The sequence below is a fragment of the Papaver somniferum genome, chromosome 6 (assembly GCF_003573695.1).
Source record: "Papaver somniferum cultivar HN1 chromosome 6, ASM357369v1, whole genome shotgun sequence".
NCBI lineage: Eukaryota > Viridiplantae > Streptophyta > Magnoliopsida > Ranunculales > Papaveraceae > Papaver > Papaver somniferum.
Genome location: NC_039363.1, coordinates 135996468 through 136010700, shown reverse-complemented (window position 1 = coordinate 136010700; position 14233 = coordinate 135996468). Strand labels below are relative to the sequence as shown.

Here is a 14233-nt window from a genome sequence, read left to right as displayed (position 1 = left end):
ATCTCAACGAATCTTTCGATCGAGAACGCACTCTCTGTGAGGCGATTGAGTCTGAACTCAACAATATCAATAAAATCATTCAAGAACTCAACAATTCTTGAACATACTATTAGAAAAGGTTCTGCACGAGAAAGATAGTTGGTGGAGACTCATTCGTCAGCAACGGATAACATCCGTCGCTTGAAAGAAAAGGCTGAATCAGATCTCACTTTGGAAAATGAGTAGTGCATTTCTCTGAAAAAAATACATATTTAAAGTGCAAACTCACATCAATATCTGATACAGTCTCTGATATTCCTTTAGATACACTCTTTGATAATGATAAAGTCATTTATGCTTCAACCGATAAACGATGGTGAAATACACATCAGAAATCCGTACCAAACAAAGCTTCAAATTGTAGTCATACCACGAATACCTCTTTTGGTATCTCACGGTTTTCTTCTCATTGTGGTAAAAAGAGACGTCTTGCAATAAATGCTTTTACATGAAGAAACAAATTAACAATCTTTAAAATTGCTCTTTTTTGTAATCAAGGAGGTAACTAGTCTGCTAGCATCTGCAGTTGATCCTGGTTGCACTATCAGCCAAAAAACTTATGCTAGGGTTTCTTTGGTTTATGGCATATGACATATTATGTTTCCAAAGATAACCGAGTAATTAGGCGATTACAAGATCTTAGGAAGATCGCATGACGATTTTGGACTTGACGAAAATTTGAATTCAAATTGGAGCCAATTTTGCTGCATATTATAGGAAATGTTGATATTTCTGTTTAGGAGGAATAAATCAATTTTTGACTTTCAGGAACAATCTTAGGGAAAGGAGAATGAGATTGAAGGCTTCAAACGACAATATGCTTATTGTGGGATTGATTGCAATGAGTAAAAATCTTCAACAATTACTTATAACCACCATGAAAAGGATAAAATATACTACTGCAAAAAAAGGACACTACTGCCATGTCGAATGGTATAATCACCATTGATACACCCACCAATGGATGACTATAATTAGTTCTGCAAAAACAAGGTTTACTTCTCCTTGAAGATAAAAATCACCAAAAAAAAAGGACATGGGGGAAAAAGTGAAATGAAAAGAAAGAACTAAGTTAGAGAAAATAAAAGTAGAACATAACTGAGAAAACAAAGAATAAAAAGATAAAAGATATCGAGTAAAACTTAAAACAATAAAATAATGAACATGTGAATATTTTTGTCTAAAGATTAATTTTTATAACAGGCTTACTTCTTGTCACTTCTGAAACTGACTTGTTATATCTAACTGAAAGTTACGGTTATACAAAACTTTATAATCATGATATGTGTCATATGAGTCAAGTACTACTTTATACCTGACTGAGAAACTCTGAGTGAGATGTACGGGGCAAGTAGGACAACTTTTTTTCTTTTTTTTTGGATAGGGTAGTACAGTAGTCCCTGGACAACATCCAAACTCCTTCAAATTGAAGTCAGGAAAATTAGGTATATATAAACAACAAGTGTTCCCTGTTAGTACCGTGGATAACACACCCTTTTTCGTACGTAGTGCTGACGAGAGGTAGGGGGATCGATTCCTAGTATCAAGGGTCGGATCTCTTATTTTCTCTTCTATAAATAAGATGAGAATCATGTTGTTGGGATAACGTTTGGATTGACAGTGAAGCTGGTCAAGCTGGCTGAGTTTACTCAGGAAAATGGGCCCAACTATGCAAATCGAAAAACAAAGACAAGAATAAACAAGTAATACGAAGTCTGACCGAGCCGAGTCAAATTCAAACTCCGAAACAGAGTGTTATGGACCATTTTCTACCTACAACTCCATCAAATCTTGTCTAAAAATACCTTGCGAAAAGCGAATATGAATATATGATAGATACAAGGTGGGTTGAATCCACGATTTGTACTGAGTGAAACAAAAATGTGAGACCCCAACCCGCCCAATACCCACCACTTCTTAAATACAACCGATGGGCGGGTTTGAGGTCCCACTTTTTGTTTCACTACGTACAAACCGTGGGATTCAATTTCAACCCACAGTATTCCTCGAATCACTCGAAGAAAAGAGGACTTGTTTGGCACCCACAGTTTTACCTCAGTAAAAGAAATAGAAACGTGGCAAGCAAAGTCACCATTTCTCATCTCCATTGCTTTTCGGTGTTTGACAAGAAAAAAGTGAGAGAAACTGACTAGATAGAGAGAAAATGATTTGGGAGGAGGTCGACTGGTTCGAAGAAGAAGAACATCAAGGATCAGAAGTAGAAACAGAGCAAGATAATCACATTGGGTTCGACTTCTTTTCGCTCTTATCTAATCCTAAGGTCCCTTCTTTTACCCTCCGGCTTCTATTTCTGTTAAACCCTTGTTGATAAGAAAAAATTGGTAATTTATGTTAAGCCCCAAAAAGACAAAAAAAACAACAACTTAGGGTTTCTCAAATGGAGTCTCAAGAAAGGTTTAAACTTGCTTACTCACTTTTTAGCTCACCCCTAATTTGTTTATGATGCTTTGCCCATTGATTTTATAGTGTTTTTGTCATTTTGGGTATGAAAATGTGCTGCATATTCGTTGCTTTGGTTTTAATTGAGCAGTTTGCGATTAAGGGTTTTGCCCCAGTTCCATTATTGGGTTAATTTGTAAGATTGACCATAAAACAGTTCTTAGGTAAGATTTTGTGGATGTGAAGTTGTAAACTAGATAGAAGCTCCAAGGTTGTATCCTTCATTATCTCGTGGATTTAGATTAAGATAATGATATTTTCATGTTAAGTACTGAATCTACTGATACAACTGTGACTACCTTTGTGGTTTTGTTGAAGAACTCTTGGGGTTGTATTCAACAGATTACCACTACAATTTTACATTTCTATGTTGGTCTAGCTTATATGATGGATTCTTCCAGCTTGACATCTAGTAAATTTATTTTAATTTTCGCTGTAGGATTACTATAAAATACTGGAACTGGATCGGGATGCCTCGGAGGATACCATTCGGTCCAACTATATTCGTCTTGCATTGGTTTGTGCCTCAATTTTTAAGTCTAAATTTTATTGATAATCAGTTGGTCATTTTGATTGAAGTCTATTAGTTCAGATATATATTGTCAGAATGCTCATCTTGTTATTATAGTTCTACATTATTTGTTACTTTATGGCTAAGCTTAGTGTTGACCTTGTAACAAGTGCCTGCTGGTCACATTTTCTTGTCCATTTTTATGGTTGCTTTGAAGTGTCTATGCACAGGTTAAGTATCATCAAGAACAGTAATTCTAATTTCACATGAAAGTTTGGTTGTTTTAATTTCTCGTATTCCTTGCAGAAATGGCATCCAGATAAGCGAAAAGATGAGGACAGTGCAACCTCAAGGTTTCAACAGATAAATGAGGCATACTCAGGTTTGCACCTTCTTATGCTCATTCGATAAACTGCAAAACTTTTAGGGTTAAATACAAATAGAAGACAACAGATACTCCTCCACGTGTGAAGTAGTGAAGTCAAGTTTTCATGTCAATGGACTAACAGACGAGGCGATGTGAATTGACCATAGATTGGTGATTTCTTTGTAACAGTTCTAAGTGATCCTGTCAAAAGGAAAGAGTACGACAGCAAGGGGATGTTGTATGTTTATGATTGCAATGTCATGGTAAGTCAATTCCCTTGTATTTTATATTTTGCATCTGTTTGGTGTATAAGCTTCCTCTCTTGATTGATGCTGTTCTGTATTTTGCAGGATTACCTAAACAAATACAAGGGTCTGATTTTAACATGCAACGGCCTTGGTGTGAAGCAGTCAATATTATAAATCTACAGTGTTGCAAACAGGTTTCTGGAAATTCATTTGGTAGCACTAGCTGGAAATAGGAGCTGTCTTTCAAATGTTTTAGGGTTAAATCTTGTAACGTTTTCTCTATCTATGGATCCAAAAGTAGGAAAAGAAAGAGTCTAACTTCATCATGTATAAAAGAAAAAAATGATAAGGATATATTTCACCATTATGTAAGTTTTATGTTTGCTGCGTCAACTGCTTTAGAATCATTCTATCTGTTGCTTACATTCAATATGTGTTTGTTTAGAATTGCACAACGAAATTGAATGGAAATGTACAGTGAGAAACAAACAACATTAGCCGCCAATTCTCTGAAGAACTTGAGTGCTGAAACTCAAGTTTTCATGCAATTACAAGGACTCTTCAAACTGAAACAAGAAAACAGTTTGAACCCTGGAAACTTGACATAATCTGTACGGTAGTTCTGCCCCAGTTCTCAACTTCTGTGCAGCATTATAAACCTATTATCCAGTTCTGCCCCAGTTCTCACCTTCTGCGCAGCATTATAAACCTGTTAACAAAATCCCGGACCATCCTTTCATCAACCATGCATACCTTGAATTTGCAGTCTCAAACCAACGCATCCAAATCTATTACCTGCTGCAGTTCCCAACAGTTTAACATTGGCGCCAAGAGCAGAAAATGAAGCAGGATTGTCAGAAAACGAAGCAGGATTGTCGAGGTGGCATGATGCAGCTATGTTTTAAGACAGTAGTGCCTAGACAAGAAATGTAAACAAGCCTAGCCATGGAAAAATGAGTTAAAATTCCCCTTTACACTCCCAAATCACGGTAGTATGATTGACGGACTGAGAAGAAGGATAAATACAGGTATAGTTTTTGGTCATCGTTCCACATTCCATAATCTCAACGCCTGCGCCTCCAAAATCCTGTCAGGTTTCACACCCCTTCAGTAACCAAGTCATCCAGTAGCTCAAATGCCATCACTAGTTTCCAATCTCCAGACAAGGAATTAACTAAGTGAGCCCAAGATTCATGTTCTGGTTTAAACCCGATTTCTAATAGTCCATGCAATGCCATGGTTGCATCAACCACCCTACCTTCCTCACATAGATTCACCAAAATCTGATTCGAAGTAGCAAAATGAGGGTTAAATCCCCTTCCAAGCATCAAACCTAGCAAATCCATAACCTTCTCCATTTCTCTCTCCTTACACAAGAAGTTCAATACTATCCTGTAACTCGCTTTGTTCAGACGTACACCCTCATTAGGTAACTTCTCAAGCATCCCCAAAGCCTCGTCGAACCTTTTTTCCCTACAGAGACCCCCAAGTATCACATTGTACGCTACGGCATCAACTCGGCAATCTTTCTCCCTCATCTCCCTAAACACATTCATTGCTTCGTCAACTCTCCCAGCTCTACAGAAGCAACCAATGAGTGTAGTGTAACCAACAGCATCGACTTCCATTCCAGAATTTCTCATTTCTTCGAAAATTTCTTTCACCTCCTCCAATCTTCCTTCTTTACTTAACCCATTCATAAGAGATGAGTAATTAATCATATTTGGTTTGCATCCATTCTTCCTCATAAACTCCATTATCTTTCTAGCTCGATCAACTTTTCCACCTCGACAAAACCCATTAATCAAAATATTGTAAGTTAAAGCATCTGGCAAAATCTTATGCTTTGAAACCATTTCCTCAAACACTTCCATTGCTTCTTTTAATCTCTCATTTTTGCAAAGACCACCCATTAAAGTAGAGTAAGTGATCAAATTAGGATAACTAACTTCAGATTTACTCATCTCAGTCACAACTTTAAAAGCCATATCAAGATCGCCATTCTTACAATGATGCTTAACCAATATGTTATAAATACAAGTATTAAGTTTCAAATCAAATATTTTTCTCGAATCAGCAAGAAGTTTACAGGCTAAATCAAGTCTACCAGACCCAACAAGTAGATTAAGACAAGTACTAATAGCTTTAAGAGATGGTTTTTCGCGAACAATTGGTTGAATTAAGTAAAACATATCAAGTGTTCTTTCATGTAAAGAAGATTTAGAGAAATGGGTCATCAAATTAAGAAACAAAGCTTCTTGAAATTTGCAAGTTTCATATCTCATTTGATGAAGAACTGAATCAACAGCATTGAATTTCTTGCACTGAGCAAGCTTGTGAAGTAATGTAAAGTACGTATTGTGGTTATGATTGAATCCTCTTTGTTTTGAAGCCCTGTTGAAAATTTCTAAAGCTCTTTGCGGGTCTTCTTCTTTCTTAATCATGGTGATGGCAAAATCATGTGTAATGAATTTGGGATTTGTTCTTCTCTGTGATTGTTCTTCTTCTAATGGAGGTGGCTCTGGTTTTGGAGATGAAGGTTTTAGGACATGGAGTGGAGATATCCATGGAATTGAAGATGATGAAGAGAACCCACGTTTGGGATTCAGAGATTTTCTCACTGAGTTAATGGATTGTGTTAAAAGATTGAAAGTTTTGAAATCATCTTAATGTGGAATCGACTGCACGCCAAATGTTTGATAAAAATCTACCGGGAGAAGAAAATCAAATATGAAAGCTTTTCTGAATTTTTTGAGAAACCTGTTCAAAAGGCAAGTAAATAGCCTCGACTGACTTTTCTCAATCTCAAGTGGCGCTGAAAAGGTGATAAATGACTAAACAAAAGTTACCACTACCGAATGCCTAGAATTACACCAGAATTATGTTTAAGTTATGTTCCCGGTGAATATTTAGTCTTGTTGTGATCTTCATTTATGAATTTGTTTACCAAGAAAATACCAAATATGAATATAAATTGAGTTCCACAAAATATAAGCATAATACAGAATTTCAAGATAAACAGTTCTGAATCTTATCAAACAATATGAACCAAGAATTCACATGTGAAGAAGGTTTATACTAGAAACTAAATTATTCACTATCACTCTGGCTTGCACCCTCAAAGGCGACAAGAAAAGAAAACTATGCAAGAGGGGCTGGGGATTTCCACACTTTAATCAGACAATCATCACTCATCAGTTGATCCAAGAACCTGCTTCTTCAGCTCTCCAATTTTGGTAAACAATTCCTCCCTGTTTTTCTGTAAAATTGAAGTAAACACATATTATTAGTCAGTTCCTCAACAACTGTATTGTGTAGCCAAAGACCAACAAGTGAAGATAAGCAACTGAAAAGTGCTTCGTCTCGCACCTTAAAAATCAGATAGCGTGAGCTGAACCATATTGTGTAGCAAAGACCAACGAGTTCCAGAACCTTGGGGAACTGTATAAAGAATAGAACATGACGAGGTGTTAATATGATGAATCTGTCCAGGCCATTAAAAAGAACATTCTCATGGAGAAAGCAAAACAGTACCACTGGAATGGAATCAATGGCACCAACAACAGCCGATGCTAACCACAGAGTGATGAGAGCACCACTTCCATACGCTAGATACGAGTATGCATCTTCCGGGTCCAACTGCGGATGGTAGTGATCATAAATTCAGCAAAGTAGTCCACAAATGAATAACCAAGATCCTAGATAAGAATGCCAGGTAAAAAAAAGAAAAAGAGAGAGGTAATTTTCCAATCCTGCAGTAGTTGATATGACATAGCTGTATTTGTAATTATACAGTGTAATGACGAAGATGGAAATGGCAACATTCCTATTTTGAGAAATACTAATTAACATCTACTTTACTTGCAGAAGATTTCAACTTAGATCGGCGTTGCATCCGAAGTTGAAACAGATGCACCCCCACCTCCAAGACGACAAACACAATTTTGTAACAGTTAAAAATGCACACTGTAGATGAGAGCTATTCCAATTCTCCATCAATCCAAAGCAAATCATAAAGTGCTATTTTAGAACAATGACACTCTTTTCAGTACCCATAAAAAGACTCTTACATAAATAGTTATAATTGTAAGTTACTAAAATTGTGCACGATTTCAGAACAATGGCACAAACTTGAACATGTATCTAAGACGGCGCAAAACTTGAACATGGCAGAAGTCTATTCGCAGTTAGCCGGTTACTACTTTTATTAATTGTAAACAACATGTCTTATAGAGCTTGTATTTTCATAGTTAAAAAAGAAAGGGAGAGAACAAAACCTTAAGATTGAGCCCGTCCATGAAATCAAAAGACATCATTTGTTCAGTCAAAGAAGCTTCTTCTTCTTTTGGCATTTCCTCCTTGGGTGTTTTTTCAAAAATTGTGTTTTGCAAAAATGTTGGAGTTTCATCCACTGTAGTCTTTTCAGCAAATACGTCAAGATCCTCATCGGTACTAGTTGAAGCCTCTTCAGAATTTATCGCCCTCACTAAAGAGGTTGATAAATGACGCAATCCTGGAACCAACAAAATAACATTTCCATTAAAAAACTGGAACAGTGGCAAACAATGATCCCAATCTCATGAAATCAAATATCTAAATGGTGACAAAATAAAAAGGTAAAGATCTTGGCTGTTGCCCTTTGTCAAAAACCCCTAAAACCTAACCCCGAAATCTCATCCCAAAACCAATTAAATACCCTTCTATACTTCAATACTCATACTTTATTGTCAAAATTCACCGGAGGAATAAACGAAAACAAGGAAGTTAGGGTTTATATGAAATGTAAAAAAGAGAAAGGAAAGTAAAAGTAGAAAAATGAACCTAGATTTCTTTGAGAAGCATTGATTTTCTTAAATGGAAGAAATGCCTTAGAGTGCATACGGTAAGAATTTGGGTAGGAAAATGAACGATGGGAATTCAGATTAGAGATGGTTTTGGTGTTACAGAGCTCCATTGCTGCAAAGCTTTCTCAAACTCAACAACTCTTCCACTCTTTTTTTTTCTTTTTTTTTGTGTTTTTGTGTTTTTGAAAACAAACTCTTCTACTCTGATAATTCAATTGCAGTCGGCAGTACCCTTGTTGTTTCGGCTTTATAAAGTTTTCCTCTTTGTTGCTGTATTACCTGGCCCAGGCCCATCGGAAGTGATGTAACCGAAGTGTTAGCTCAAAACGGATTTCCAGATGAGCACTGTAGTTACTCAAACAAGAGCCCAATTCTCTTTCTCTCTCCGTAGGACTCGCTCTCTTTCCCTTATTTCTTTTTCCAAAACCTTTTACCACCCTCCCGGGTGGTAAACCTCAATACAGTCCCGGTACTACCTCTAATACCACTTATTTCTGCTGGAGTTTGTATCTGCCCGGTAACTTAAGTCCGCGAACCTAGTCTGCGAACTTGAGAAGGTTATATATCTGAAGATGATTTCTGAACTTAAACTTAAAAATACTAAGGAATGCAGTTTGCAAATCGTGGCTATAAAAGTTCATAAACAGATTCGAGTGAATCAAATCATATTTGCTTCAATTGTGTCTTGTGTAGTACGTGAGTTTTCCTTGCAATTAAACAACTCTCTAACTAGTTCATTTGAAATCATTTGAACTAGTTATGGTGAAGAAGAACGTGGTTGATATGAAATGCTCATATGGCTAACCATTTGGTTAACTATTGTTGAACCAACAAGTGCATACGTTTGGGTACGGTTAACAAACCTAGAAGCGTGCATTGTCAAGTGTGTGTAACAAGCTAATTTTTCGATCTAACGTTTGAGAAATATTAGCTTGAATCTAAATCAGGTTTTCATCTAACGGTGGATATTGATTGCTTTGTTACTAAGGTAACTTAATTGCGAACCCTGATTTGAAAGACTATATAAGGGGAACTCTAGTATCTGTGCAAAACTAATCCCTACACCTCATGTGTGATACTAGTTTGCATACTAGAGTCGGTTCTCCTTTAACCTTTTTTTTTTCTTCTTCTAAAACCAGGTTAACGACTTAAAGACTTCATTGGGATTGTGAAGCCAGGCCGATACTATTTTTATCGTAGTTGTGTGATCTGATCTTGCACCTTCAATCGTACGAGTACAATCAGATTGATTGGCTTGAGATTGATATCTCCGATAGGCAAGATATAAAAAGTAATCACAAACATCTTCGTCTTACTATTTGTGATTCCGCAACATCTTGTTTAGCTACTATACGATTAAGATTGTTGTGAGGTGATTGATAACTCTAGGCTGTTCTTCGGGAATATAAGACCGGATTATCAATTGGTTCCTGTTCACCTTGATTATTATCAAAAGACGGAACAAAACCTTTTAGGGTTTATCTGTGGGAGACAGATTGATCCTTTGATAGACTTTTCTGTGTGAGACAGATTTTTTTATTGTCAAGTCTTCGACTTTGGGTCGTAGCAACTCTTAGTTGTAGGTGAGATCGGCTAAGGGAATCAAGTACGCAGTATCCTGCTGGGATCAGAGGCATAGGGAGTACAACCATACCTTGGATAAGTGGGAGACTGATTAGGGTTCAACTACAGTCCAGTCCGAAGTTAGCTTGGAGTAGGCTAGTGTCTGTAGCGGCTTAATACAATGTGTGTTCAATCTGGACTAGGTCCCGGGGTTTTTCTGCATTTGCGGTTTCCTCGTTAACAAAATTTATGGTGTCTGTGTTATTTCTATTTACGCATTATATTTGTTTATATAATTGAAATAATACAGGTTGTGCCTCAGTGCTTGAAGTGTAATACTTTCTGGTGTCTTCATGGACTGATTTGTGAGAAACTTTAGTACAATTGCAGCTGGTTTGACAGATTGTTTGAAGTGTAATACTTTTGAATGGACTGGAGAAGCAGATAATAGCTTTAATCTTCTCAAGGAAAAATTGTGCAGTGCACCTGTTCTTGCCATGCCAATTTTTGAAAAACCTTTTGAAATACACTGTGATCTGTCTATTGTTGGTATAAGTGCTGTTTTATCTCAAGAAGGGAATCCAGTTGCATACCATAGTGAAGAATTCAGATACAAGGAAGAAGTGGTCTACATATGAGTTAGAATTAATTGCACTTGTTAAAGCTCTTAAGAACTGGCATCCTTATCTCATTCACAGTGAGTTTATAGTAAATACTGACAATCAGGCTCTTAAGTTTTTGAAAACTTCAGCAAAAGTCAATCGAATGCATGATAGGTGGTTATCTAATATCAATCAATATACATTATATATTAAACATCAGCGTGGAAAACTTAATCAGGTAGCTGATGCTTTGAGTAGAAGATCTCATCTTCTTGTCACTCTCAAACATGAGAGTTTGGATTTTGATTATAGTGAAGACAAATATTTTCAGAATCTCTGGGAAAAATTTGGTTCTTCTACAAGCAGTGTTGATGATTTTCTAATATAAGATGGTTTTCTTTTTCAAGGAAATCGTTTATGTATACCTCAATGTTCTTTACGTCTACATCTAATCCAAGAATTGCATGGCAGTGGTTTTTGAGGATATTCTGGGCGTGCTAAAACCATTGCTTTGGTTGAAGAACGTTATTTTTGGCCTTCACTTAAAAGAGATGTTCGGAAATACGTCCAAAAGTGCATGATATGTCAACAATCTAAAGGGACTATCCAAAACACAGGTTTGTATACTCCACTTCCTGTTCCAGATGCTCCTTGGGTAGATATAAGTATGGATTTTGTACTTGGTTTACCACGTACTTCCAAAGGTCATGATTCTATTATGGTAGTAGTTGATTTTAATTCAAAGATGGCTCATTTCATAGCATGCAAGAAGACAACTGATGCTTCCAATGTTGCTTACTTATTCTTTAAAGAAGTCGTTCGTTTGCATGGAATTCCCAAGACGATTGCATCTGATAGAAACACTAAATTTTTGAGCTACTTCTGGAAATATTTATGGATGCGTTTGGGAACTAAACTTCAGTATAGTACAACTGCTCATCCCCAAACAGATGGACAAACTGAAGTAGTCAATCGTTCTTTAGGTAACTTGATTCGAGCTAAGATTATTGGAGGAAAAGAAAAACAGTGGGATATTCTTCTTCCTCATATGGAGTTTGCTTTTAATACTTCAGTCAATATATCTACAGGTAAGACACCTTTTGAGATTGTTTATTCTAAGGTTCCTAACCATATTTTGGATTTGGTAGTGCTTCCAAGGCTGATACAATCAAATGCAAAGGCAGATAACATGCTCGAGAAAGCTTCACTGATTCATCAAGAAGTAAAAGAAAAAGCTTCCGGATTCGAATAACAAGTATAAAGAAGATGCAAATCAACACAGAAGATTTAAGACTTTTGGTGAAAGAGAATTAGTTTTGATTCATCTCAGGAAATAACGATTTTCTGCTGGAACATACAACAAGCCAAAGATGAATAAATATGGACCATTCAAGATACTAAAGAATACCAGTGATAATGCTTATGTTGTTGACCTGCCATCCAATTGGAACATCTCTAATATCTTCAATGTGCAAAAAAAATTTACATTTCATGGAGAGAATGAAGTTCTTTCTACTGGCTAACTCGAGGGCGAGTTTCTTTCAAGAAGGGGGGACTGATGTGGTACATCTTTCTCTGTATCAACTCTCCAAGTTGATCCATTATTTTTGTATCAACAATGATTGTTGATCTCTTGAGTTCATATCAACTGTGACTATTGATCCTTTAAGATTGTATCAACTATAACAGTTGATCCAAGCGTCTATTTTAGTTTCCTTACTTTGCAAGTCTTTCCTTTCCTAGTTTAAGTTAAACTTTTTTCTTTTAGTCGGTTTTTATGAGCCTATATAAAGGCCGGGTCTTCTTGTTTAGAGAACAAATTATTATTCAATATTATTATTATCAATTACAACTTATCTTGACTTTTTTCAATCAGATTTATTTAAGTTTCTTAAGGAACTTAAACTCTATTCGCATCCCCAACAACTAGTTTGCTTTCACCTCTATCACTTTTATCTGTGCCACACTAACATCAGTAACCACCAGTACGCCTACGGGTATGCATACCTCAGGTTCTTGGTTTTGGACTTGTACACTAATGTGATTAACACACTATGTTTATATCCAAACATGGTTATATGATTCTAAACTCTTTATTTCAATCATTGAAACTTTCTTAGAGGACGTTATATAGTTGTTGTTCATAAACTATTTTTCGTCAAAGCTATTTTCAAGTTATTGAAATTATCATAATGAGACGTTCCAAGACAACACCAAATGATTGTATCACACAAACTATGTAAGATGTAACTCGGTAATTTTCATATGATCTTGTTCGGACTTTCGTCACGAATGTAAGATGAATTCAGCCGAAGTGAAAGCTTGCCAAAACATATTCCGAGAAATATATAAGCAAGATAAACTCAGCTCGGAATCTCAAATGTATATAATAGAAAACTATATCGTAACACGACTTATGTCTCAATATAGGAGATAGAGTATAAATAGACTTTTCAAGTGATAGATAAGTTTCAGTCTCCACATACCTTTTGTCGATTAAGTTCCACAAGCTCCCCTTAGTATTTCTTCGTCTTCAATAGATGAACGCCGTGAAGTCTAAATCCCAACTACATAATCTATGTCCTAGTCCGAGACATCTATATAGGCTAGAAATCAAGACTCCTAGTTTTGATCACTAACATTGACAAACATGCTTGAGATAGCAACGCATGCGAGTTCGACCGAGCAATGCTCTAACAATCTCCCTCTTTGTCAATTTTAGTTACAGAACTATCAATACACATGGATTACAAAATAAATAAAAATTGTAGCTTCTCATCCACATGCTTGATCTCCTTGGCATCTTCAACATTACTCGAAATCTTCGTCACTTCCAAGTACTCCAATGATTCCAAAGGTTGTAAGTTTAGTATCATCGTTGTTGAGGATCCGTAGCGATAACAATGAGAAAACAAATGCTCTCAATCATTGTTATACGGTATCATAGTATTATTACACAACATCAAAGTTCAATTGCATCACAACTTTGACAATAATACTATTTAGATATGTATTACTCCCTCTTAGTCAATACATCATCTCAATATGAAAACCACTCCCCCTTACATAATTATCCGTAAACCATGTGTATTTGTAGTATGAAACTACACATTAATTCTCCCCCTTTTTGTCAATAAAATTGGCAAAGGTACGAAAACTAGTGGGATCCTCATGAAATTTCCATAGAGTTTGTTCATGACCAAAAGAGAACAAACATACCAAAAAATTTAGATGTAATCATAAAGCCGAAGCTAAATGCATTCATCAAGGAGTTTATAAAGATACAAGATAACCCCTATAAAATTTCCACAGCCACACTCCCCACAAAGATATGGCGATTAAGTACAAGTTCATAAACGAACTCTATTGAGTGCTAAAAAGTGCATATTTCTATATATTTTTCTTGGCATTTAACTCATCTTCTGTGCATTAATTCTACATTTTATCCCATATTCTGTATTTTCATTGTTTTCAAGAATAAATATTTTTATTAATTAATTTTGTATTTTTAGGTACTAAATAAAGCTTGGATGAATTGTTGAGCGAAAAGAGCAAAGAAACGGTCAAGACTCCCGCAGGAAGGCAGCAAAGAATGATGT

General features: G+C 36.1%; 3 protein-coding genes across 3 annotated transcripts; 1 reads left to right on the top strand and 2 right to left on the bottom strand.

Annotated features, from left to right (window-relative positions):
• Positions 1-2137: 2137 nt before the first annotated feature.
• Positions 2138-4029, top strand: LOC113289435 (uncharacterized J domain-containing protein C3E7.11c-like). Its single transcript, XM_026538684.1, has 5 exons — positions 2138-2320; positions 2939-3016; positions 3317-3392; positions 3567-3640; positions 3728-4029. The coding sequence occupies exons 1-5, from the start codon at positions 2204-2206 to the stop codon at positions 3797-3799; spliced, it is 417 nt and encodes a 138-aa protein (XP_026394469.1). The 5' UTR covers positions 2138-2203; the 3' UTR covers positions 3800-4029.
• A 120-nt stretch (positions 4030-4149) lies between these two features.
• LOC113291541 (pentatricopeptide repeat-containing protein At5g18475-like) lies at positions 4150-6623 on the bottom strand. The gene is made up of 3 exons (XM_026541065.1): positions 6573-6623; positions 6475-6487; positions 4150-6290 (listed from the first exon to the last, which is right to left on the bottom strand). The coding sequence occupies exons 1-3, from the start codon at positions 6621-6623 to the stop codon at positions 4723-4725; spliced, it is 1632 nt and encodes a 543-aa protein (XP_026396850.1). The 3' UTR covers positions 4150-4722.
• On the bottom strand, positions 6564-8676 carry LOC113289434 (protein CURVATURE THYLAKOID 1D, chloroplastic-like). Its single transcript, XM_026538683.1, has 5 exons — positions 8447-8676; positions 7903-8138; positions 7160-7264; positions 6995-7066; positions 6564-6884 (listed from the first exon to the last, which is right to left on the bottom strand). The coding sequence occupies exons 1-5, from the start codon at positions 8577-8579 to the stop codon at positions 6813-6815; spliced, it is 618 nt and encodes a 205-aa protein (XP_026394468.1). The 5' UTR covers positions 8580-8676; the 3' UTR covers positions 6564-6812.
• Between the last annotated feature and the right edge of the window lie 5557 nt (positions 8677-14233).

Excerpts from the sequence above, each read along its gene's own strand:
- LOC113289434 (XM_026538683.1), bottom strand. The coding sequence starts at position 8,579 with ATGGAGCTCTGTAACACCAAAACCATCTCTAATCTGAATTCCCATCGT. Across the intron at positions 7,265-7,902 it reads TGGACGGGCTCAATCTTAAG|TTGGACCCGGAAGATGCATA; the intron begins GTTTTGTTCTCT and ends TACCATCCGCAG. Across the intron at positions 6,885-6,994 it reads CACGCTATCTGATTTTTAAG|AAAAACAGGGAGGAATTGTT; the intron begins GTGCGAGACGAA and ends TCAATTTTACAG.
- LOC113289435 (XM_026538684.1), top strand. The coding sequence starts at position 2,204 with ATGATTTGGGAGGAGGTCGACTGGTTCGAAGAAGAAGAACATCAAGGA. Across the intron at positions 3,017-3,316 it reads ACTATATTCGTCTTGCATTG|AAATGGCATCCAGATAAGCG; the intron begins GTTTGTGCCTCA and ends TATTCCTTGCAG. Across the intron at positions 3,393-3,566 it reads GATAAATGAGGCATACTCAG|TTCTAAGTGATCCTGTCAAA; the intron begins GTTTGCACCTTC and ends TCTTTGTAACAG.
- LOC113291541 (XM_026541065.1), bottom strand. The coding sequence starts at position 6,623 with ATGCTTATATTTTGTGGAACTCAATTTATATTCATATTTGGTATTTTC.